Source organism: Parasteatoda tepidariorum, chromosome 4, assembly GCF_982258835.1.
Source record: "Parasteatoda tepidariorum strain Cologne lab strain chromosome 4, Ptep-v5.0, whole genome shotgun sequence".
Lineage (NCBI taxonomy): Eukaryota > Metazoa > Arthropoda > Arachnida > Araneae > Theridiidae > Parasteatoda > Parasteatoda tepidariorum.
In genome coordinates this window covers 9613404-9639857 of record NC_141758.1, presented here as the reverse complement: position 1 = coordinate 9639857, position 26454 = coordinate 9613404, and the positions used below count along the sequence as shown (strand labels likewise).

General features: G+C 32.2%; 1 protein-coding gene across 2 annotated transcripts; it reads right to left on the bottom strand.

The window, feature by feature from the left end:
- Window positions 1-1374: 1374 nt before the first annotated feature.
- LOC107441704 (uncharacterized) lies at window positions 1375-19377 on the bottom strand. Of its 2 annotated transcripts, XM_087160631.1 has the most exons (6): window positions 19243-19377; window positions 11020-11259; window positions 7419-7661; window positions 4599-4820; window positions 3005-3244; window positions 1375-1582 (listed from the first exon to the last, which is right to left on the bottom strand). In XM_087160631.1, exons 2-6 carry the CDS (start codon window positions 11155-11157, stop codon window positions 1574-1576), a joined length of 852 nt encoding a protein of 283 aa, XP_087016757.1. In that variant the 5' UTR covers window positions 11158-11259; window positions 19243-19377; the 3' UTR covers window positions 1375-1573. The 2 variants fall into 2 exon arrangements, with proteins under 2 accessions (XP_087016757.1, XP_087016756.1); XM_087160630.1 differs by lacking the exon at window positions 19243-19377 and having other exon boundaries at window positions 11020-11253.
- Between the last annotated feature and the right edge of the window lie 7077 nt (window positions 19378-26454).

Below are 26454 nucleotides of genomic sequence, written 5' to 3'. Positions count from 1 at the left end.
ATGGCAATTTTATGGAAGCATTCCTTCAAAAGAAATTAATCAAGATTATTCTTGTAAACTAGTGACTCAAAGTGTCACATGAATGTTCAAATTGGTTTACAAAAAGTTAATATTAGGTAATTGCTTACTTATTAGCTAATTAATAATCACTAAAGAAATGGACTATATTCCTGAAATCAGAGATGAGTCTGTGAATGATTTGGATGATTCACTAAAGTACCACTAGCATGTTTATTTTAACATTCTGTATCAATAGGCGTCCCTAAATCTGAAAATGGCCGAACATTGCAGGATAATTTATGATGGAAACTGCAGTTCTTCGCTTCCTGTGTAAAAATATGATGTCTGCGTCACGTGAAAACTACATGCACTGTTAATAATTTTTTATTTTCTAATTAGAGCACTTGTGCATAATTTCATATTTAACTAATTAAAGTTTCCTTTCTGCAAATTTAATTTGAAAAATGAAGTTAACCGTCATAGTAATAAATTAACGAATGAGAGTTGTTTGCTTATTTGTAAGATAAAATATAATTATCGAAAGTCTAGTTGTAGAACATTATGTACATATAATTCTAATTACTGCTGAAGATAAAATATTTATATTTCGATTTCTTAAAACAAATAACTAAACAATAGTACAGTCAATTGAACTTGAAAAATGTGTGACTGATGGACACTTGCCCTATTGCATTTCATTTACTCTGAAAAATCACTTGATTTGAATCCCATAAAAAATTTAATTGACTCTTTGGAATAGCGAATTAATCTCAGAAATACACGCAAAGAATTGCATCATAAAATCCTGCGTTGGCGGCTTAAATTGGATACGTACGAAACCAAGTGGATTAACTGTCTAACATAATAAAACTGATATCGAGACCACACAAGGAAAAATAATACTCTTCGTGATTTCTGAAGAAGAGAGTGATTCGAGTGAGCTTACTACAAAATATTGCTTTAACGGATTCCTTAAGAAACAGTTTAGATAATATTACATAACTAAAGCTGCCATGTATGCGTTCTCAAGAATAATATAAAAACGCCCGAGTTTTGTTTCCTAAAGAGAAAATCGTTCTTTTTGATATAATTCAAAGGTTTATAGAGAAAAGTAACAATAAATAACAGGACAAATAACAATAATCTTTTTCAAAAAATGATTTTTAATGAAACATTGATGAATTAAAATTTTAAAACTAAGCCAATTATTATGCGAACATGAATTTTTTAGTGAATTCCAGGAGACTTTAGTGAGGGCTTTATGAAACATAAAGTTTTGTTTTGAAAATAATGTACTAACTATAAGTGTATAGAAATTCAAACATATCTATCATTTCCTATTTGTTCATTAAATTATTTATTTAAATTCAAATACATAAAAAGTTCATTTGATTAAACATCAATAGCAATAAATATTTAAATTAAAAAGAATAAAACATTTTGAGAATCTTGAATTTGAAATATTAAGATTTGATTGAATTTCGCATGAAAATGTTAAGGAAAAAGTCTTTAAAAACCACACTTGAATTGTCCAGTTCATCAATAATACTGTCGATATCATCAGACTCCTTTTTCACATCATCTAAATGAAACAAAAATCTAATTATAAAAAAAAAAATTCATCCATTTTTAAACCAACGATTAAAAATCAGAAGACAATGAATGATGATATGAAATGCATTCGATATGAAATGCATTTAATGCAACTTATTTAATGGGAATTTTGAAAATTTTAATTTTGAAGTTTTGCCTGCCCTTTTATTCAAGGACTCAAAAAAAAATTTCCTCCAATATTTGATGCAGGAGTTCCGTTGTCTTCTGAATAGGGTTTAAAATTACACGACTACGGAGTTGAACATTGGTAGTTTAAAAGCAATAAAAAAATGACTAAGTTGCAATTTTTAAGATTCTATAAGTTTTGGTAATAACAATTAATTTAATTTTAAACAAGCTAATCTTATTAGCCTTATCAGCTTTTTCGAGGAACAAACAGGCATGAATATTTTCAAAAACCAATTTTTATTTCACAATTAACGTAATTTTGTCAATTATCGGCATTTCATAGCATTCGTTTTTTGAATATCGTGTTGACAATGTTGGTCGAAATTCCTTTTTTACAATATTCGACAACGTTTTTTACAATATCGAACAATATTGTTTCGCGATATTGCATATACGTTATCAAAGGGGTTCATTTTTATATAGTACAATATTTCGCAACAATATTGAACAAAGTTCGAAGATAAGTTTTTACGATATAGTTTTAGATATGTGCTACTAAAATTGGGCCAACTGTTCACCGACGATTTTAAAATAAAATATGTTGAGGTGCGTCATCTTGCATCCAAACGATATCTTTCAGCGCACATAGTAGCAGCAATTCTGGTATGACGTAAATTTACATCATGGCTACATAGCGTCAGCCTCTTACAAGGCATATGTTACAAACCTCGATGCTGGCTCTTCCTTAAAAAATTTCAGGACGCCAACTGACGCCTAACCATGTGCGTCCCATATTTTAAAGGTTTTCTTCGTTTGAAAATCTCGTAAACGTTATTCTATAATTTTCGTTGTTGACTTTATCATGCACATTGACTCTATCTTCGCGAGGAAAAATTAATCTCTCAAAATTAAAAGATGACCTAATTTGTAAAATGTAAGATGTAAATCAATGATCCCGTGCTTAAAACAATATGTGGTTACAGATTAAAAGGTCATTTTTCCCCCTCTTAAGCACTGGTTAACACATATAAAGTTATAGGAACGAACCACAAAATCAAAATAGATATTTGTTTACGTCATTAAAGCATGCGCAATGTGAGATAATGTCTGAGTTGGAACGACTGCTCTCGCTGAGCTTGAAAAACAGTATTTTGTTGGGGTCAGGGTACTTCAACTTTCAGCTGATGCCCACAGAAGGCCCTTGTCTTAAGAAACCAGTCCCTTCCATCCATTCTTTTTTATTATTTTTGTAATTTGTGGTTTTATTAAAAACATGTAATACCTTATTTCCCACAGTTATCTTCATCACTTCCATCCGAACAGTCCCTCTGATGATTGCAAACATATAGTTTAGGAATGCATTTATTTTCATCGCATCTAAATTGGGTTTCCTCGTCGCACTCATAAGTTTCGCAGTTTTCTTCATCATTTCCTTTCTTGCAATCCTCTTTTCCGTCACATCTATATTTTTGAGGAACACATTGTTTGTTGCCGCAATAAAACCCTTCGCATTCGGATTGTTCTGATGAAAAAAAAAAAAAAACACAGAGTCAAAAATCATTCTACTTAGAGTTCACTACATAATAAACTTAAAATGTTTCGCCAACTGCATTCTTAAATTCCTAAACGTTACTGTTTTCAACATTTTAAAGTATTTGTTTTTGGATTTTTAAAGATTTTTTGTTTCGTTTTATGGAGATGGTGTATGGCTGAGCTATATTATCTGGGAAAAGAAGCAACATAAACTTAAAACCACGTGTGTAATAATTTATTTTTAATCCAGCCAAATTTTGCTCAGATACTAAATGGTTTCCTAAAATAATTCGCCAAAATAGTTAAAAAAATTTTATTAGGTGTAGCACCGATATTTTGAATATCTAATGTATTCTAATTATTGAATTAAGTAGAATTTGTTTGCGTATGTATTTTTACATGCATCCAAGAGTTTTTTGTTTCAATACATTTTCATTTAAAATATGAATTAGTCTTTCATTATTGACTATGCTTTATACTATTTCTTCAGCTAGGAAAAAACGATAGTGCACGTGCAGGCCGGTAACCAGAACCTCAAGGTTTATTTATAATCCGTCTAAATAAATCTTAATTTTATTAGATTACGTAGAGCAGGTTAATTTATAATTAATTCTAATCCAATTTGCAACATGGCTAAATCGATTAATATTGTTAACTGATCTTGAGGCACGTGGCTGACCTGCATGAGCACGTCAGAGAATGGTAATTGATATTTAACGTAAGAAATGAAACGATTATTTTGCTTTGGTTAAATCACAACGAAAAAAATTGGTTTTCCGTAGCAGTATGCACCGAATCTTAAGGCCTGGTTTCTTAGGACAGGTCGACGTTAGAAAACGTTACCTTGATGTGAGTGTTAACCTCTTGATTATTCAATTTGCGCTTTAGACAGCATACGTCATCGAACGCTTAGCTAGAACGACAATAGCCGTTCGAATTAACTGCAGTTGATTTACAACGTAACGTTAACTACCGAAACAATGGCGGACAAAATGGCGGAATGGATCCCGTGCTTTAAATAATCTGTGGTTACTGATTAAATGATCATTTTTTCCTTTCTTAAGCACTGATTGACACATATAAAGTTATAGGAATGAGCTACAAAATCAAATTAGATTTTTGTTTACGTCATTAAGGCATTCGCAATGTGAGATAATGTCTGAGTAGGAACGACTGCTCACGCTGAGCTTGCAAAACAGTATTTTGTTGGGGCCAGGGTTCGTCAACTTTCTGCTGACGCCCACAGAAGGTCCTTGTCTAAAGAAACAAGTCCTTTACACCCATTCTTCTTTATTATTTTCGTGGTTCACGGTTTTATTAAAAACATGTAATACTTTATTTACCACAGTTATCTTCATCACTTCCATCTGAACAGTCCCTCTGACGATTGCAAACATATCGTTTAGGAATGCATCGATTTTCATCGCATCTAAACTGAGTTTCCTCGTCGCACTCGCAGTTTTCTTCATCGTTTCCGTTTGTGCAAGCCTCCTTTCCGTCACACCTATATTTTTGAGGAATACATTCTTTGTTGCCGCAATAAAACCCTCCGCATTCTGATTGTGCTGATGAAAAAAAAAACACAGAGTAAAAAATCATTCTACTTTGAGTTCACTGTATAATGAACTTAAAATGATTCCGCCAACTGCATTCTTAAATGCTTAAACATTACTGTTTTCAACATTTTAAAGAATTTATTTTTGGACTTTTGGAAGATTTTTTTTGTTTTGTGGAGATCTTGCGTAGTTGAGCTATACTATCTGGGATAAGAAACAACATAAACCTAAAACCCAGATAGCAAAATAAGTTTCTTTTTCACTCAACAAAAACCTTTTAACCTAAAATTTGGCTGTGATTTGATGATTGATGTAGAGCAGTGTTTGCCAACTGGCGGCACGCGAAGCCTTTTTTGTGGCCCGCTAAGTAAAATATATTAGTTATATTTTTTCTGCGGACAATTTTTGTAAAAAAATCTATATGTGTTTAAAATGCTTCTCTTTCGCTTAAAAAACCCTAATTTCTTCGTTTCTGTGAAATTTAACATACCAACGGTGTAAAAAAATGCATTTCTCAGGTCTTGCATCCAAGAAAATATTTATTCAAATACAAAAATAATCGTGTATGTTGCTTTTTTGGATTTCGTTTTTTTTCGTATTTTGAAAATATAATTTGGCACGTGCGCGTTAGAAATTTTCTCGAAGAAATTCTCTGATTTAACTTTTTGATACTACTCATTTTGGATGAAATTATTTACAATTGTAAATTTTAAAACTCATAAAAAAGGGAATGAATATCATGTTTTATTTAAATTCCTTGTATATCGCATGAGGGGAAAAAAATTCATATGCTCGAGATTTTTTTTTGTTCTTGTTGTTATGATTCCTAATAAGACGGAAAAAAGTTAATTTATCACATAATTAAATTTAAAAGAAGAAACAAAAAGCTTGCGACTAAGTTTCTGATTAAGAGAAGGTTCAAAATGAATAGATACTCAATCAGCATTATTTGTAATTCTTTTTATTTTCCTTTTTAATATTGAAAAAACTTTGATAAAAATTTGTCAGTAATATTTAATGTTTCTTCATACATGCAAGAGTCTTGTAAAATTTTGGTAATGTTGTGGCCCTCCATTTGACTGGTGTTTTTAATTGCGGCCCCCAGCAACATGTAAGTTGCAAACCTCTGGTGCATTAGTTGAATTTAGCCCTTTTCCAAGTAGAAAAATATCTCCAAATTGTTGTTTGCTTTTAAGCAGGTTAATAATTTTTTTTAAATGTTTATTATTTAAATATATAAATATTTAATTATTATTAGATAGTTTAATAATTAATAATTGCTCATTATTTAAGTGTTTAATAATTTAAACAGTTGAATAATAATTTAAATATTAGTCCGTTATAAGGACAAATTGTCGGATTGGCTTAATTGTTGTTGTCACAAATTGCTACCATAGCTTAAAATTTAAATTGATGTCATGATTTGACCTTGAGAAGACTACTCATAAATGCATGCTTAAGTGCGGTTTTTGAATATGGGCCAAAGATCTGAAACCTAACTAAACTACCGTATCTAACTATAGAATGAACTCTGAACTAAATTAGTAGTCACATTTTCAGATGGCAACAAGCGTTGACATTTTGGCAGATCAAAAATCCAAATTCATCGAAATAGTGTTGTTTTTATAGAAGAATTGCGTTAGTATTTCCTATTTTGACTTTACGTCATAAAACTTTTGCCCTGATTAATTAGCATATTTTAAGTATGATAATAAATAATTTCTAACGATAGTTATGCCAATATGAAATCTAATTGTTAGATCATTTACAGAGAAGGACTGATGGTAGCATATATGATACCGTGATTTGATAACACCTGTCAGTAGTAATCACAACCTACTTAAATGCAAAAGTATTTTTACTAATGACGAGAAAACTTCATGAAAAATTCTCTCTCATCTGCGTTGGTATTTTAAAGTTGAAAAAAGTAGTTGTACTAAACCGTAGAGTTTTAAATTCTGAAGTCCCGCAGTGAACTGTTAGTAAGCACAGCCAGTAGAACACTGAACTTAAGCATCGCTGGCTGCGGTTAGTAAGCGGGTGGGTGACCACTTTGATCAGACCTGCGCAGGGACCGAGGGTGCACGGTATCGGTCTTCGTTAAACTGTTCCATCTTTTTTATAACCGTCGCTGTACAGCCAACCCAATATTATGGGCTTGTGACTACTAACGTTCAACTTCGTAGCCTTGTAATTTTGAATCTAATCCAGAAGACAAGGGAACTCCTGGATCAAGTACTGGAAAAAAGTTACTTTCGTTGTGGACTTTTTTTAATGGAACTAGCCCGCATTTTCGTGACGTGGAGAGGAGGACCACGAGAACCCCCATGGTTAGCCTGACGGCAAAGGGACTTTAACCCGTGACCCGTCTATCACTGAGGATATTTCACGTCGGCACTGCGGTCGATGCAAGCCGGAAGCGGAATTCGTATGGGCTGGGATTCGAACCCGGTTCGCCTCATTGGAAGACGAACGCTCTATCACATGAGCCATCACGGCTCTAACTGTTCTAATTAAATACCAATTAGAGATGAAACAGAATTCGTCATGAAAAGTTTCTCCCGTGGTATAGTTTCCTCATGAAAAACGATTAAAAATAAAACTTACAGCAAATTCTTTCATCAGACTTATCGAAGCATTGATAACTACCGTCACAAACTTGCTCTTTTGGGATGCATTGTCCAGACTTGCATTGGAACTTCCCATCCTCACAAGAATTGGGTCTGCAGCCATCTTCGTCTTCCCCTTCAGAGCAATCCTCCATACTATCGCAGATCCAAAGCCACGAAATGCAAGTACCATTGTTACATTTGAATTGTTGGGGTGAGCATTCTTCGGATGGATTGAAATCTGAAACAGAAAAAGGCTTCGCATAGTGTAAAGTATTTTTGGTAATAGTCCATGTAGCTGTAGAGTTCATATATCTAAAATGCATGGTTTCTCAGGACAAATTGGCGTTACAAAACGTCAGCTTGAAGCGACCGCTAATCCCTGATTGGTCAACTTGTAAGTTAGATAGCATAAGTCATCGAACGCTCAGCTTGAACGACGACTGGCGTCCGAATCAGCTGCTGTTGGACTACAACGTAACGTTCACGAAGAAAGCAATGGCGGACAACATTCAACAGAGCATAGAAATCAGCCAAGATTTTGATTTTAACATTAAACATAGCTTTTTCTTCCTCTTCTTCTTCATTTAGCAAAGCAATAATGTGTTTTTTTCTTGTACAAAGTCATTATTTGCTCTCCAAAGCACTGGTCGACAATAACAAAATCAATGAAAATTCAAAATAAACATTTGTTTACGTTATTAACGCATGCGCAATGCGAGATAATGTCTGCGTTGGACCAACTGCTCGCGCTGAGCCATCACCAACTACATCAGAAAGCCTTCACACGGTTTCCTATAAGTAGTCTGCGCAGATTATTTAAAAAGCGAACCGCTTGTGCACATGAACCCAAATTCTATTTAAAAAGTACTTGAGAGAAATTTATCATATATATTTGAGAATTGAATCTGTAGTGGTTGACAAGTAAATAAAACAAACCAATTATATTCATAAATTAAACACATTTTTAGACATATATTTGCCACCTCTTTCTAATTTTTAATAGATTTACTATTACAGGGCTTATTCGTAAACTGGTTTACCTTCATAGTGGTTTGACAGTGTGGAGGCTTTCAGTTATAGGAGGCGTTGGCTGAGTTTACAAAATGGCACTTTGTTGGCGTCAGCGGTACGTCAACTTCTCGCTGACGTACAGAGAAAACGCTTGTCTTAGGAAACCAAGAAAATTACTTTATGTGGCTCCCAGAATGCATGTTACCTTACGGCGACCTTGTGGCAGAAGTTTTTTCTTATGGTCATGAAATATTTGTACTAAAAATCTCTCTTCAATAAAATAAAAATATTGCAGTTTCAAACCTTTCATCCTAAAATGATTGAAAATTATTTTTTGAAGCTTTTTTTAAAAGGATTGTCACTCAGGTAAAATGACCACTTAGGTCCATGATGACGTTTTAGCTGACGTCACACTAGCGTCATAAGATCAAACTGAATTGTCCATTAAAATTTCATGACGAAGGTGGCATTTTATAATTGCCTAGATTTAAGATTATTTTTACCTTAAGACTAGCTTCATTAAAGGATTTTTTTTTACGCTTGAAAGCCCTCAGTCAATTTCGGTTTAAGGTTTTTATACAGAAGATTGTTTTCCAAGGTTCTGGATTAGGGTAATGTGCGCAGAATAGAGCGAGTGGTAACAGATCTCGCTTCAGTTTCGAAGGCTTACACGTAAACCGCATAACATACTTTTTTAGGTTTACATTAAAAGGGTTTTGCTAAGTAAAAGTAAACCTTATTTTGCTATCTGGGATTGAATTGCATGTGTTGACAAAAATGTATCCACCCTCCATTTTTACACGCGTCTGGTATGCTCAAAACAATACTTGAAAAGCCCCCATCATTTAAAGTTAAACGAAGTCAATGTGAGGACAAGTAAGAAAAGAGTTGTACCAAGTTTGCGCATCGCTTCAACTCCCAGAGCTTTGTTATCTTAAGGATATTCAACTTGTATTTTAAGGAGTCAAACCAAGTTTCTTAACCCAAAAATATCTACTTGTTAATGAATTATTCTCAATTCCAGACACTCTGGGGCAATCACTTTAATAATTTTAGTTATCATCAATGCTATGCTAACCTGACATGCAGAAATATTATAAAAAATATTATCAAACAAACTTTAGAGGATGTATTGGGGGACGGTCTTTAATGGCTCGTTTCAACTTGGGTGTCTCAATTTTAATGAGCTTATGGTTTTGTAACTTTTATTATGTCTCTTATAAACTTTTCTACTTTTACTTGCTCTAATTTTATTGTAATTGCAATTGTACTTTTTAATTGCTTTTAAAAGTACTGTTTTAATATTTCATACTATGTTGATCTTTTGTAAATTTTACATGTTTATCTTTTAATTCTACTTTTAACTGTCACTTTTAATAATTTAATGTTTCAGTGTTGCTTGGCCATTTCACAACTTTAATTCTAATTGATTTTAACAATCCCTTTAATTATTGATTGCATATTTTAACTTTGCAATTTTAATTGTATGAGTACTTTTACTACTTTTTCGACTGCTTATTTTTTTAGCGTTGCTTTTAACTAATTTTTGTCTTAGTAAATTTTAAGCTCCCAAATGATGCTATTTTATAAGGGTCTGTTGACCTCATTTTATTGATTTTAAATCACTATAAGGGTCTTTTGGTCTTTTTACTGTCAAACTCTGTAATCTTCATTGTCTATTCCATTTTTTCGTGAGTGTTTGTTTTCTGTTTTTGTATTTTGAATAAGTTTTTGTCTTTGTTGTTTTAAAAATATGTTTGTCACTATCTCATATTTTAAGTTACTTTATTGGGTCTTTGAATTAATGTTGATATTGTTAGCTTGAGCACAACTACAGTAGCATAAGAAGATTGGTAATTTTTGAGCCAAGCCTATTATGTTAATATCCTTCCCGTTGATTGTCCTATGTATCGGGCTGTTGCTTAGAATACTTCAACTTTTTTGGTTTTTAATAAATGCTACGTTGGGGCTTTGCCGGGTTCCCCGCATGGCTCAGACTGAGTCTGCTCCTCCTTTCCTGAGCGGGTCTGCCACGGCGACTGGTCGGACTGTTATCGTATGCCCTAAAACTAGGGTGGGGTGAGAATTTTCAATCTATCCCAAAAATATCACCACTTAAGCTTAAATAAAGTTGGTGACGATTTTGGTGTTCTAATTCGAAAAATCGAAATTTCGGACTCATACATTCATAAGTCCATATGAATTGGCCAATTCTGCAGAGTATTCCATTTCGCTCCGAAAAAAAAAGTTTCGAAGCGTGGCCCAATTAGGTATAGGCATTGATGCAAACAGTCCTTACAGTGTTATGTACAGAGATATTGGATGGCCAAGGAACTAATGGCGTCATAGCCAATCTTCTGGGCATTTGTAATAAATGAATATTAAGAAGCCCAAACAATCTCTCATGAATAAACTAGTGAAATCATATTTTCCAGATTGCGTCATATTTTGAGGTTTTTGAGTCTGACTCTATAGCTTAAAATATCATCTGAACAAATATTTTAACAAAGTACAACCCCTTAAATCTTAGTACGTGAGAAACCTAATCATGGGATCAAAGGTTGCACTTTAAAAATTTCTCTTACCACAGTCTCTCTCATCGGAAAGATCATAACAGTCATTACGTCCGTCACAGACTTGGAGTCTGTGAAGGCAAGTACCCCCACACCAGAAACGATCTTTTTCAGTGCACCATGGAGGGCAACCTTCTTCGTCAGAGCCATCAAAGCAATGTCTTACGTGATCACATCTCTCATAAGGAGGTATGCATGATGGAAAATACATACTTTCATTTCTGCAGAAAAAACCTTGGCAGGTTGAGGCAGCTAAATGTAATGAAACAAACGAATTATTACTTACTTAAAAAATTTAAAGACACTAAGAAATATGGCTCACAAAATCGGCTTACATGGATCACAAAAAATATGACTCAAAAAATTGGATTAGGGTTTAAAGAGGCTGAGGGAAACACTCGATAAACACTTAAACTGAACATGACTTAACTCAAGAATGAAAATTATATCTGGAACAACAAATTCATAGAATTTCCCTACATTCACAACACTTATTTATTATCCCTGATCTATTCTGCTTCCCTGCTGTATGTATCTATAGCAAATATTATCCCGAGAATATTCGGGAGAATTCGTCAGTACCTTTTCTTTTAACACGCTTTTCTCGTAAAAAAAAACAATCTGCTGTGATTGCCAAGTTTTGTTTGGGAGTTTTTATGATGGATTACGGGCATGCTCACGTGCTTTGTACAATTGTATGTAGGATGGTTGCTGAATTTACATAGGAAAAAAGAGTAATTTTTTACTATTACTTAAAATGGCGTATCACTTTACTGGTGTTTGGAAGGTATCAATTTGTGTTGTCCCTCGTTTTAAAAACTATCACACAAAGACTAAAATTTAACTTTTTTCTCTTGCCCGAGATAACTCGGGATAGTAAACTGGTGTTAAATTAAATGTTTTTTACAAATAAAAAAAAATTGAAATTCAAACTTAAAACTTGTGTATTATGTTTTGCTTTAGTTCCTTGTATGTATTAATAAACAAAAAAAAATATGTTGATGTTTGGCATTTTGTTCAAGACAATTGGCAAGGGAAGCTGTTGAAACTGAGCTATATATAAAATATGGTACTTGCTTTAAAATAAAGTTCTAAATATTTGCGGCAAATAATTCCCAATTCTAAATTTCATTGTTTGGAGAAACGTTGTTTTGAAAGCCCATAATACTGAAATAAGATAATAAAGTATGTAAAAAAAAAAGAAAAAGGTTTGCGAATGAGAAAGAGCAAGCAGCCTAGTAGCAAAGTAAGTAAAAATGGATGAAGCATCCTAGGATCGGAAAATAAAATTATGTTGAATCTATGACATAAACAGCATAAGCCAAGCTGTTAGTAGTGAAATTAAATGTTTAATTATATAACCACGTGTGATTCACAGAACTATCCAACTAATTGTATTATTATATCTTTTACTCTTTCTTTTTGTTACCATGCAGATTTTTTTCCGGATAATATACTTAACTATTGTGCTTAATTTTTAACTTTAGCATGATTCCCAAAATATTATTGTAGTATAATTTGTTTTGGAGAAAATGTCTTATTAAGCAGGAAATACTGAAAATAGAAATTTGTAAGAAGATTCCGATACCGTGCCAATTTTAGAATCATCTGATTTTCTAAAAAAATGCAATGAAAAATACGTAATTTCCAAGCTCATTTTGATAAAGAAAAAAAAATGCGGCAAAAAGACTAACATACTATTTAAACAAACTGTGAAAACCAATTTCTCCTATATTTCGTCAAATGTCTTATTTTGTTAAGCAGGAAATACTAAAAATTGAATTTTGTAAGAAGATTCCGAAACCGCGCCAATTTTAGAATCGTCTGATTTTCTAAAAAAATGCAATGAAAAATACGTAATTTCCAAGCTCATTTTGATAAAGAGAAAAAAATGCGGCAAAAAGACTAACATACTATTTAAACAAACTGTGAAAACCAATTTCTCCTATATTTCGTCAAATGTCTTATTTTGTTAAGCAGGAAATACTAAAAATTGAATTTTGTAAGAAGATTCCGAAACCGCGCCAATTTTAGAATCATCTGATTTTCTAAAAAAATGCAATGAAAAATACGTAATTTCCAAGCTCATTTTGATAAAGAGAAAAAAATGCGGCAAAAAGACTAACATACTATTTAAACAAACTGTGAAAACCAATTTCTCCTATATTTCGTCAAATGTCTTATTTTGTTAAGCAGGAAATACTAAAAATTGAATTTTGTAAGAAGATTCCGAAACCGCGCCAATTTTAGAATCATCTGATTTTCTAAAAAAATGCAATGAAAAATACGTAATTTCCAAGCTCATTTTGATAAAGAGAAAAAAATGCGGCAAAAAGACTAACATACTATTTAAACAAACTGTGAAAACCAATTTCTCCTATATTTCGTCAAATGTCTTATTTTGTTAAGCAGGAAATACTAAATATTGAATTTTGTAAGAAGATTCCGAAACCGCGCCAATTTTAGAATCATCTGATTTTCTAAAAAAATGCAATGAAAAATACGTAATTTCCAAGCTCATTTTGATAAAGAGAAAAAAATACGGCAAAAAGACTAACATACTATTTAAACAAACTGTGAAAACCAATTTCTCCTATATTTCGTCAAATGTCTTATTTTGTTAAGCAGGAAATACTAAAAATTGAATTTTGTAAGAAGATTCCGAAACCGCGCCAATTTTAGAATCATCTGATTTTCTAAAAAAATGCAATGAAAAATACGCAATTTCCAAGCTCATTTTGATAAAGAGAAAAAAATGCGGCAAAAAGACTAACATACTATTTAAACAAACTGTGAAAACCAATTTCTCCTATATTTCGTCAAATGTCTTATTTTGTTAAGCAGGAAATACTAAAAATTGAATTTTGTAAGAAGATTCCGAAACCGCTCCAATTTTAGAATCATCTGATTTTCTAAAAAATGCAATAAAAATACGCAATTTCCAAGCTTATTTTGATAAAGAGAAAAAAATGCGGCAAAAAGACTAACATATTTTTTACAGAAACTGCGAAAACCAATTTTTCCTATATTTCGTCAAAAGAGGATATTGCAGATTTTCAGAATGAAATCTGTTTGATCGAAACATATTATTCCTTGAAAATGGAAACGAGAAAAAATTATTTCTTATTATTTATCTAAGCTTATTTCATTTATTTAATGATAGCGGTATCAAGGTTAAGGACATGCAATGCAAATCCCGTTTACTATTATACTATAAATGCATTAAATCATATAGCTTGAATAATTTATTTTAAGCAAATTATTTTACAATTTTAAGCAAATAAGGGTGTAAAAATAAACTCGATCGAAATACTCCGAAAGTATACCCTAAAATATATGTAGAATAAACTTTGGAATCGATATATAAAAAATACCTTTTCAAACAACTTCGAATAGGACGGAAACGCTAACTTGTTCGAAATAGCAAAAGAATATAGATATATTCTTTGGAAATAGCTGTCCTTGTAACTATTTAATTTCGATTCCTGGTGCTAGGGGACATTCCATTTTAACATTCGACTTTTGAAATTTCAATTGTAAACGGAATATTTTTATGCCCTTAAAAATATTAAGGCTTGCAGCAGAAAAAGAAAAAAAAAAATTCTGCATTGATTTTTTTTACAAAGTAGTGAATTATTATTTTATACAATCTAAGAACCTGTGCCTATAACTTATGTAAAACTTATTTTTATATCAAGTGAAATAATTTATTATGTTCTGTTACTAAATGGATAATCTCAAGAAACTGAATCGAAACTATAAAAACTTCCCTGATTTGAAATTTAATAGATGATAATAAAAATAGACATGTTTTGAGTATTCAATAAATAGAGACGAAATTTATTCATGCCTGACAATGTCTTGAGAATGGGAGCTTATATTTGAACGCTCGAGACATGTCGACTTATACTTCCCTCTTCATATTTTTTTAAGACAGTTGAGTTTTTATCATCAATTATACTGTTTTGCATTTTGATCTTGATCATTATTTTCATAAGAATTTTACACTCGTTAAAGTAAACTTATTCATTTTAATATATTAGCAGGATTTATGTGGTCTTTAAAAACGTAAGATCATCAATATTGTTAAAGTTATATTTAACTTTTTGAGACCAGATATTTTGAGTTAATGAAATTAAATATTTTATCTTTTAAGCTTTTATGTCCCCATTTCGGTATCTTAGGGACCTTACGAGCTCTGTTTAAAAAGAGAGTATCAGATATATATAAGAAAACAAAAATAATCATATTAGCAGTATTTGGTGATAAATGTAGCTTATCGTAATTGAAGAATATGCTGCGCGACATTTTATGGTGGATTTGCGAACGTAAGTCTCAGAATGTATTGAAACATGAGGATGCTATTTGCATATCATCTTTATCCAAAGAAAACCATGTAACCTAACTATCTAGCATAATGAAGCGATTTTTTAAACAATGAATCATACAATATGCAACATATTATTTCACTATCTTATTCTTAAACATAACATATTTCAATGTTTTTAAAATGCCACTAAACAGTCAGCAATTCCTTCAGTTATAGAAAAAAGAAATATCGTAAATTAAAGAAAATCTTGTGAATATTAGAATTGCTATACAATCTACATTTTATTTTTCAAGCACTTTTTTTCCTTCAATTTCTCTTGCCTAGAAGACTCGATTAAAGCTGTAAAAAATGATTATCCCTAAAATTTTGTATATGGCTATAATAAGTGAAGTTAATTAGATTTTAGCATGAAATCCTAGAATGAATATAGCAAAAACAACATAATTTAAATAATGTCAGATAAAAATTCATGCATTTAAATTCTAAAAGCTTAGAAAATCATAAATAATTTATAAATCGATTTAAATTGTCTTTTCAAAGGAGATTAAAAACATTTTTACTTTTTGGACAGAATATTGTTAAAATTTTCCATTTCCTAGAAACGGCGAGATATTTTCTATTAACTATTAGTTAAACTTCTCCGGGCAGTTACAAAACATTATTTCAATTTTTTTACAGTCAGAGCTTGGTTGCTTAGCAACCTAGTAAAATTAAGAATTCCTCCTTTGAATCAGTCTATGGGCTAACTTAAAATATTCATTTGCGTCGGCGACTTTTCTTGGCTGTTTTCTTCCGCCCTATATAAACCTTTATTGGGACCCAATTTTCGATCAATTTTTTTCAAAATTTTGTCTGACCCCCTATTTCAAGGATTCCAAATATGTAAAATATATATAGTCAAACCCCGCTATAGTGATCCCTCAAGGGACCGAAATTTTCGCTCACTATAACCGGGAGTTCACTATATCCGCTATGCGGGCAATTTAACTAATGGTTCCCAAATTCCTCCCTTTTATTACACGTTATTCAAATAAATGACTGAAAAATATTATGTAGTAGCAAAAAATTTTTTATTTTTTATTACTCTTCGTCCTGCGTACAAAAAAAAAAAAGAAAAATTTGTAATCTTTAGCTGTCGAGCAGTCCTCAACATCAGATATGGAAACATTTCCCGACTCTCAGATAATTTTTCCTGAATTTCTGTTAGTCCACTTTTTAAACTTGTCTAATCTGCCATTCGAGCACATAAAAGTAATCTCATAAAATCGCTTAGCAAATTCATCGACATTTGTCCAGATACTGGAAGATTGCGGCTTCTTTGAATGATGAACCACTTCAGTAATGCTTCTTCAATATCCTTGTGATCTGCTTTTCTCAACTTTTTTCTGCCCTTTAAATTTTTTTTATGAGCAGAAATTGTTAATTGCCCATTTTTCCATATGTTACGTGCTGTAGATTTGGATAGTTTAAATTCCCTGCAAATATCAGCTTGATTACATCCATTTTCAATTTTTTTGATTATGCCCATTTTATCATCAATGGAGAACATTTTACTTTTACTGCTCGCCATAGTTAAATTTGAGACACTTGGTTGCAGGCTTTTCTTAACTGCACTGAGAGAAAAAAGGAATTGAAATGAGGGCCTTATCAACACATATTAGTGTCCAACTCTTTGACCAATAATGAATAATTACTTATTCCCTATGACAGAAAATGCATATTGATCCCACTGACACCTAACAGGTGCATCATCTGCCTGGGTTGGAAACATCTACTTGATTTGTTTAGGGAGGGGAAAGTAAGATAAAAGAAGCAAACAAGAAAAAAATAATTATGATGGTTTAAAAAATCGCTATATGTATTTATTTTGAAGTAGAAAGTTCAATATTATTACAAAAGAATAAAGAAAAAAATCAGTCGAAGGCAGAAAAAAGTTGATTATATCCAACATCATCACTTTTTTGGTTCACTATATCCGGGAGTTCACTATAGCGGGGTTTGACTGTATATATATATATATATATATATATATATATATATATATATATATATATATATATATATATATATATATATTATATACATACATTGTACATAACTTCCTCGTATTTTAGGTGAGCTGCGTTGATTCTGTTTTATTTGTTTAAATTACAAATTTAGAAGAAGAAAAAAAGTTATCTACATAGCTTTCCGGCGCTTTTTTCTTGTTTCGTAGGAATCAGTGCATAGGATAAATAAAACAATTGATTTAACAACATTACTCAGTTATTACTTAATTTGGAATATCTCTGGACCTTTCATATCGCTAAGCACGATAAAATAAAAATAAATGATAATTTCGAAATAGGAAGCAGTATCCGTTTTAAAACAAGGGCATACTCATTTCCGAAGTTAATAAACGGACGTAATTAAATTACTGAAAGTTCTTATCGCATTTTAAATTCTTTTATCCTTCATTAAATGGGAAAAAAACTTTAACTAGGTCAATTATAAACTAACACGATAATTTATAGCACCAAATTAAAAAGATTTATTGCAAATACGACATCGAATGCTTCAGAAACTTATACCATCAAAGATGAAACAAAATAGCCGAAATACCTCTATGGCAAACAATAGACGCAGCCTTGTAAATGTACCCTCAAAAAATTGGTTCAGCGTAAAATCTTAATCTAAGTCAATGGAACCATAATACGGAGCAAACTCATTGCAATTTGTTAATAATATGTAAAAATGAACCATGCTTCGCTGTTCAATTTTAATTTTCTGCGATCATGCATAAGATGTTTAAGTTCGCACAACAATATGGTTCACCAAACCTCGCATTAGAGTTGAAGCCAGTTTGCACGATAGTGTGGTTCAAAGCGTTCCCAAAGTTTCTAACTAAGTTTAGATAATTATTAATTATCGTAAGGGCCGCTGTTTCGGGTGCAACAACCATTTTGTTTTGCTGCGCACGATATATAAGACTTAAAAACATTATTCGATTGAGACTTATCAGCTATGTTATGTTTGTATAAACTTTAGCATCCAAAATAGAGTCTCGATGCTGCCATCTTGGGTGGCAGAAACTAGACGTTCAAATCAACATGACCAACGGTATCTCACCCATTGTGGTGGTTCTGAAAGAGTGGATACCACCTCTGGAGTGCGCACTAGGTCTGCTCATCGGCAAGACCTATTGTGCAGCTCATTGGAAATAAAAAATGTTTATATAAACTATGTTAAGACAGAACTTGAAGTCAAAAGAAAAAAAAACTATCTTGACCGATCTACTTCCCACTAAAATGCAATGACAGAGATTTGATATGCTGAATGGGCCGTTTTCAATTATCGAAATCAGAAATCATTATTTTGTAACCTCGCGTTTTATTTAATGTCAAAATTAACAAAACAAGATGGATGAAAGAGGGAAAAGAAATGATGAAAAGCAATCAGATGTTGCTAGATCATGATTATCAAAATTTCAAAAAATATAAATGTCTCGATTGCAAAAATATCATTTGCAAATAGAACTGTTATGCAAGATAAGGTCATATCTTTATAGACTGTTAGCGGGGAATTTATATTTCATTTATTACTTCTTAATGCGTCACGCATTCTATAATCTTAAGTTTCAAGTTTTATTTATTTATTATTTTTTCTTCAACTGCAATTGATTTTTTTTTTCTAATGCAACTAATCGTTCATTTTGTTACGATTAGCAAATTAAGAAAATGTTCTTACAATTGATTATAATATTTATGTATTTATACACGAGACGATCTTTTTTCCCCCCTGTAAAGTATAGACTTTTATGAGGAAAAAACTAAGATAACAGCGAAGTTACACTGGGGAGTCCACGCGCGAAGCGAGCAGATTTGGAGCTTCCAAATATTTTAAACTACAGATAAAGTTTTATTTACTGCAATTTGATTCGTCAATGCCATATCTACAGTCAGGTCTTCCATCGCATACTTTTGATTTCGGGATGCATTCAAGAAGCCCATGTGTAAACCTTTCACATCGAAAGTAGGATTCCAAGTTACAAACTCTGGAATAGCAAAGGCGTTCGTCACTCTTATCTTCACAATCTTTTTTTCCGTCGCAAACATTCAAATCACTGATACAATTTCCATCGCCGCACTTAAATTGGTATAGGCAATCTGCAACAAAAAAAAATGAATAAATAAATAAATTCTTTAAAATAAATATTGATTCCAGTTACAAAAAGGTAGGCTAATAATAGGCAAGAGGGCCAAAACTTTTGATTTTTTTTAATAATTATCTATGATTTTTTTTTATTTATTTATTTTTACTGGAAGTAAAATAGTTATCGGAATTTCATCTTATTGTCACGAAAATGTTTAAACTAAACACCTTTTATCAATAAAGTAAAAATACTGCAGTTTCAAACCTTTCATCCTAAAAGGATTAAAAAATATTTTTTAAAGCTTTTTTCTTTTAAAAGGATTATCACTTGGGTAAAATTGTCACTAAAGGCCTGGTTTCTTAGGACAGGACGCCGTCAGCTGGAAATCAGCGCTAACCTCTTATTGGTCCATTTGTGAGTTTGATAGTATACGTCATCCAACGGTCATCTTGAACTACAATTGCCGTCCAACTCAACTGCAGTTGGATTACAACGTGACGTTAACCACAAAAGCAATCTTCATTTAGCTCAGCTATGATGTGTTTTTTCTTGGACGAAGTCATTATTTGTTCTCTAAAACACTGGACGACAATAAAAAAATAAATACAAATTCAAAATAAGTATTTGTTTACGTTATTAACGCATGCGCAATGAGAGATAATGTCTGCGTTGGACCGACTGCTCACGCTGAGCTAACAAAAAAGTATTTTTTTGGCGTCAGCTCTGCGTCAACTTTCCGCTGACGCCTAGATAAGGCGCTAGTTCTAAGAAACCAGGCCTTGAGCTAACAAACCAGTATTTTGTTGGCGTCAGCGGGACGTTGACGTTCCGCTGACGCCCAGATAAGGCGCTTGTCCTAAAAAACCAGACCTTTAGGTCCATAAGGACATTTTAGTTGACGTCACATTAGAGATAGGATCAAATTGCATTGTCCATTGAAATTTCATGACAAAGGTAGATTTTAGCCGAGCGTACAAGACTTCGCGAAAAGAAACTTTATAATTACCTAAATTTAAGATTATTTTTACCCTAAGACTAGCTTTATTAAAGGATTTTTTTATGCTTGAAAACCCTAAGTCAATTTCAGTTTAAGGTTTTTATACAGAAGGTTGTTTTTCAAGGTTTTGGTTTAGGGTACTGTGCGAAGAATAGAACAGATGTTCGCAGAACTCGTTTTAGGGTCAGAAAGCTTACTAGAAAACCACATAACAAACTTTTTTAGGTTTGCATTAAAAGGGTTTTGGTGAGTGAAAATAAACCTTAATTTGCTATCTGGGTCTGGGATGTTCGGGAGCGAAGTAATAAACAGATTCGGAGCTTCCAAATATTTTAAACTGCAGATAAAGTTTTATTTACTGCAATTTGATTCGTCACTGTTATCTTCACAGTCATATCTTCCATTACATACGTATGCTTTCGGGATGCATCTTCCGCTACCACATCGAAAGTTGAATTCCAAGTCACAAACTCTGGAATGGCAATCGAGTTCGTCACTGTTATCTTCGCAATCTTTCTCCCCGTTGCAAACTTGCCAATTATTGACACAATATCTTGAATCGTGGCACTGAAATCGGTGTGGACAATCTGTAACGAAAAAGAATAAATTATTGAAAATAAATATCGATTCCAGGAACAAAAAGCTATTCTAATAATAGGTAAGAACACCATAACTATTGATTTTTTTTATATAATATTCTATGATTTTTTTTATTTATTTATTTTCTCTGGAAGTATAACAGCCTGCTTCTCTTTCCTTATAGTTCTTTTTCGTTTTTCTCTTCCCATTTATCCCCTAGAAAAATTTGCCTTAGGTTTTCCATAAAAAGTGCCGTTTCCTATGCGGTTTTGCCAATGGAAAAAGTTTGCCATGCGCTTTTGCCATATACGTATGGCAAATACTTGTCATACATGTATAGAAAAATTTTGCCACATGTATATGGCGAAATTTTACCATTGACAAAACCCCATAGGAATATCCTATGGCATTTTTTTATGGAAAACCTATGGCAAATTTTCCAAAACATTTTTACATTTGCCATATGTGTATGGTACATTTTCAGAAGGGATTGTCTTGCCACATAAATAGGATTATTTAAACTATAAACTTTCGATCTTACTCCCTTGAGTAGAAAAAAAAGGTTTTCATATCATTTTTTTGTATGAAACTGTACTAACTTCATTTCATGCAGGAAATATTTTTTACTAATATCGAGCTATTTAAAAAAAAAAATTGCTTTAAAAAATGACATTTTGATCTTTATTTTACTCGTTTTCAATTCTTCCTTAATTATTGATAAATTTATCCTTTCATATTGTTTATATGAAATTTCATAAATCATATTTCGTATAAACTTTCTCTTTTGTATCAAATGATTTCTGTAGTATTTTTATATACTAAAAAAAGAAGGGATCTAAACTAACATCAGAACAGTAGGCCAGCATCCAAGGTTTCGTGGCCAAAAGTAGCAATTCGATGAAATTTGTTTCAAAATTTGGGGCTTTTTTGTGCAGGTAAATTGAATTCACAGTTGAAATTTTGAAATACACTAAAAATACCAACAAAAATAAAATGGCGACTGAAATATGGCGAGCAAAAATGAAAATAAATAATATAGCAAGTTTAAATAATTAAATATAGCAATGAAAATATTATAACTTTCGTAATTTTATATTAAAAATGAAAAACAAATTATATTTCCGAAGTAATATTACAAAATAACGCGAAAACATGAAAAAAAAACATAATTTTTGTTTTTCTGTATATTTAGTTCACCTTTGCAGTATGAGCAAAATGGGGCTGGTTTTTTCGAAAGAAGAAACATCAAAGAAGACAACAACAAAAAGTTTAGCTAATTACCTTGTGAAACTTTTTGGAACGAACTAAGTTTTGAAAGTTATTCAAACATTGAGAAATGTCAAATGATAAGATATAAGCTCTTAGTTTGTCAAGAGTACTGACTAATCCAACAAATTGAAAATTTTTACTATAATTTCAAGCCTTTAAGTCTGATAAAAATGTAAGAGTAAGGTGAAATTCTTATAGATATATTTCTGAAATATAAATTTAAAAGTTACATTAAAAAAAATTTTAACATATTTTTTCCTACATTGACTTTACTATTTGTCTGTACAAAAAGTAAATTTCAATGTTTGGAATGATTATGAATACTTAATTTGGGCTATATTAAAACTGCCTACACATATTTTAGTCGAAAATTTAATTTTGAAAATTAATTAGAGCGTATGAAAAAAAAATATATACGTATAAATGAGGGTTTCCGGTATTTGATCTGTGTCAAGGGTCTGCTCTCGCAAATCTAAAAGCCACTTATAACTATCTGATTTTCGTTTCTATTTCTTATTCATCGTCCAAACTGACATATAAATGTGACTGCAAAAGCAGTAAGAGCAGCACTCTAGCTCATTTGCAGAAACTTTAGCGAGAGCCTGTCGACATAATCCTTTACTAGATAAATAATGTCAGTACCCAGAGGACAAGTAACCTTACGGCAATCTTGTGGTGGAATTTTCATCTAAATGTCACGAAAATGATTGTATTAAAAACCTTTTTTCAATAAAACAAAAAATATTGCAGTTTCAAGCCCTTCAGGATTAAGAATAATATTTTTTAAAGTTTTTTTTAAATCTTAGGTCCATCATAACACTTTAGCTGACATCACACTAGCGAAAGGATGAAATTGCATTGTCCATTAAAATTTCATGGCAGGGTGGATTCCAGCTGAGCATAAAAGACTTTGCAAAACGAAACTTTGTAATGACCTAGATTTAATATTATTTTCACCTTAAGACTAGTTTTATTAAAGGATGTTTTCAAGCTAGAAAACATTAGGTCAACCTAGCTTTAAGGTTTTTATATCGAAGAATGTTTTACAAGGTTTCGGATTAGGGTAATGTGCGTGGAACAGACCAGATGGTCTCTGATCTCGTCTTAAGAATACAAGGCTTACTAGTAAACCACCTAACAAACCTTTTTAGGTTTACATTAAAAGGGTTTTGGTGAGTGAAAATGAACCTTATTTTGCTATCTGGAATGTTCGGGAGCGAAGTAATGAACAGATTCGGAGCTGTCAAATATTTTAAACTACAGATAAAGTTTTATTTACCGCAATTTGATTCGTCACTCTTATCTCTACAGTTAGTTCTTCCATTACATACTTGTGATTTCGGGATGCATTTCCCGCTTCTACATCGAAAATCGGTTTCTAAGTCACATGCACGGCAATCGCTTTCGTCACTGCCATCTGCACAGTCATACAATCCATCACATACATTTAATTTAGAGATGCATTGCCCGCTTCTACATCGAAAGTCGGTTTCTAAGTCACATGCATGGCAATCGCTTTCGTCACTGCCATCTGCACAGTCATACAATCCATCACATACATTTAATTTAGAGATGCATTGCCCGCTTCTACATCGAAAGTCGGTTTCTAAGTCACATGCACGGCAATCGCTTTCGTCACTGCCATCTGCACAGTCATACAATCCATCACATACATTTAATTTAGAGATGCATTGCCCGCTTCTACATCGAAAGTCGGTTTCTAAGTCACATGCACGGCAATCGCTTTCGTCACTGCCATCTGCACAGTCATACAATCCATCACATACATTTAATTTAGAGATGCATTGCCCGCTTCTACATCGAAAGTCGGTTTCTAAGTCACATGCACGGCAATCGCTTTCGTCACTGCCATCTGCACAGTCATACATTCCATCACATACATAGAATTTAGAGATGCATTGCCCGCTTCTACATCGAAAGTCGGTTTCTAAGTCACATGCACGGCAATCGCTTTCGTCACTGCCATCTGCACAGTCATACAATCCATCACATACATTTAATTTAGAGATGCATTGCCCGCTTCTACATCGAAAATCGGTTTCTAAGTCACATGCACGGCAATCGCTTTCGTCACTGCCATCTGCACAGTCATACAATCCATCACATACATTTAATTTAGAGATGCATTGCCCGCTTCTACATCGAAAGTCGGTTTCTAAGTCACATGCACGGCAATCGCTTTCGTCACTGCCATCTGCACAGTCATACATTCCATGACATACATAGAATTTAGAGATGCATTGCCCGCTTCTACATCGAAAGTCGGTTTCTAAGTCACATGCACGGCAATCGCTTTCGTCACTGCCATCTGCACAGTCATACAATCTATCACATACATTTAATTTAGAGATGCATTGCCCGCTTCTACATCGAAAATCGGTTTCTAAGTCACATGCACGGCAATCGCTTTCGTCACTGCCATCTGCACAGTCATACAATCCATCACATACATTTAATTTAGAGATGCATTGCCCGCTTCTACATCGAAAGTCGGTTTCTAAGTCACATGCACGGCAATCGCTTTCGTCACTGTAATCTGCACAGTCATACATTCCATCACATACATAGAATTTAGAGATGCATTGCCCGCTTCTACATCGAAAGTAGTGTTCTGAGTCACAAACTCTGGAATGACAATCGCGTTCGTCACTGTTATCTTCGCAATCTTCCTCTCCGTCGCAAACATGCTCATCACTAATACAATTTCCATCGTCGCATTGAAATTCGAACAACGAACATTCTGTAACAAAAAAAATAAAAAAAAATAAATTCTTTAAATTAAATATCGATTTCAGTTACAGAACTGTAGGCTAATAATAGGTATTAGAACTAAAACTTTTGATTTTTTTTAAATAAAGTTCTATGATTTTTTATTATTTATCGTCAATCTTAATTTCGACAAAATTTTCTAGCGAGAGTACTTAAATTTCGAACTGATCATGAAGCCGATGCTAGTTGCATTTCTTTCCTAAATTATACAAGCGAACTTTCCAGCCTTTTTATCACCAATCAAAACTTTGACAGTTTTTGCTTTGTCGGCAATCGGTTACTTAAACAGACACGAAACTAAAGGGAAAGAAAAGAAAAAAAGAAAGAAAAAGAAAGAAAAGGAAGAAGAAAAGAAAGTAAAAATTTAAAACTCATTCTTCTAAAAAGACTAAAAAGAAAGAAAAGAAAAGAAGAAGGAAAAGAAAAGAACGTAAAAAATTAAAATACATTTTTCTAAAAGCCTAAAAAAGGAAAATAAATATATTTTTAACAGACAGAAAAAGAAAAAAGTTCAGTGCAGTTTCATAATAGCCGCGTGAGACAACGCGTCCAATAAATTGTAACTTGATAAAATTGGTTAATTTTATAACGTAAAAGACAAGGAAAAAAAAAGAGGAAACATATTTTAAGACATTTTTTATGTTTGTATGTCTTTACACTATATAAAAATTTATTTCAATTTACCTTCGTTGGTCAGGATTTCTAATGACAAAGAAAAATTATAAGAAAAATAAAAAGATACTATTCAAGCAATCTTTCGAGCAGTTTGATGACATGCAAGCACCTTACTTATGATTTGAGCTTCACAATCAAAATGTGAAGAAAAATATCCGATATTGGGCACAAAAGTTCTAAAAACTAAAATGAATCATTTTTATGTAATAATTAAACATGACTAAAAAAAAGGAAGTTAAAATTTTGAATTAAAAAAAACTTTCATCGCATTTATGAGTTTAATTGCCTGAGAGTGGGCTCAATTCTAAAATTTTTTACTTTATTAGTATTAATTGACAGACGAGTAAAGTAGACTATCCTCTACTAGAAAAAAAATAAATACCTTATTTTAAATGTCATTATATTAGTTATTAACAATTTTTGACAGTCGTGCAATTGTTACAATTTTCCCCACTTACGGGATCAATTGTTACAATTTTCCTCACTAACGGGGTCAATTGCAACAGTTCATAAATTCAACTAAAACATAGTTAATTATACATATTATCATAGATGTGATATATTTTTTTATTAATCGAAATAGTAGTGATATTTTAGAAGTAAAAATAATAATGAGCAGTGACCTAAAGGGTTAAGCTTTTAACTTTAAGGGGTTAAAAATTTTAATTTATGCTG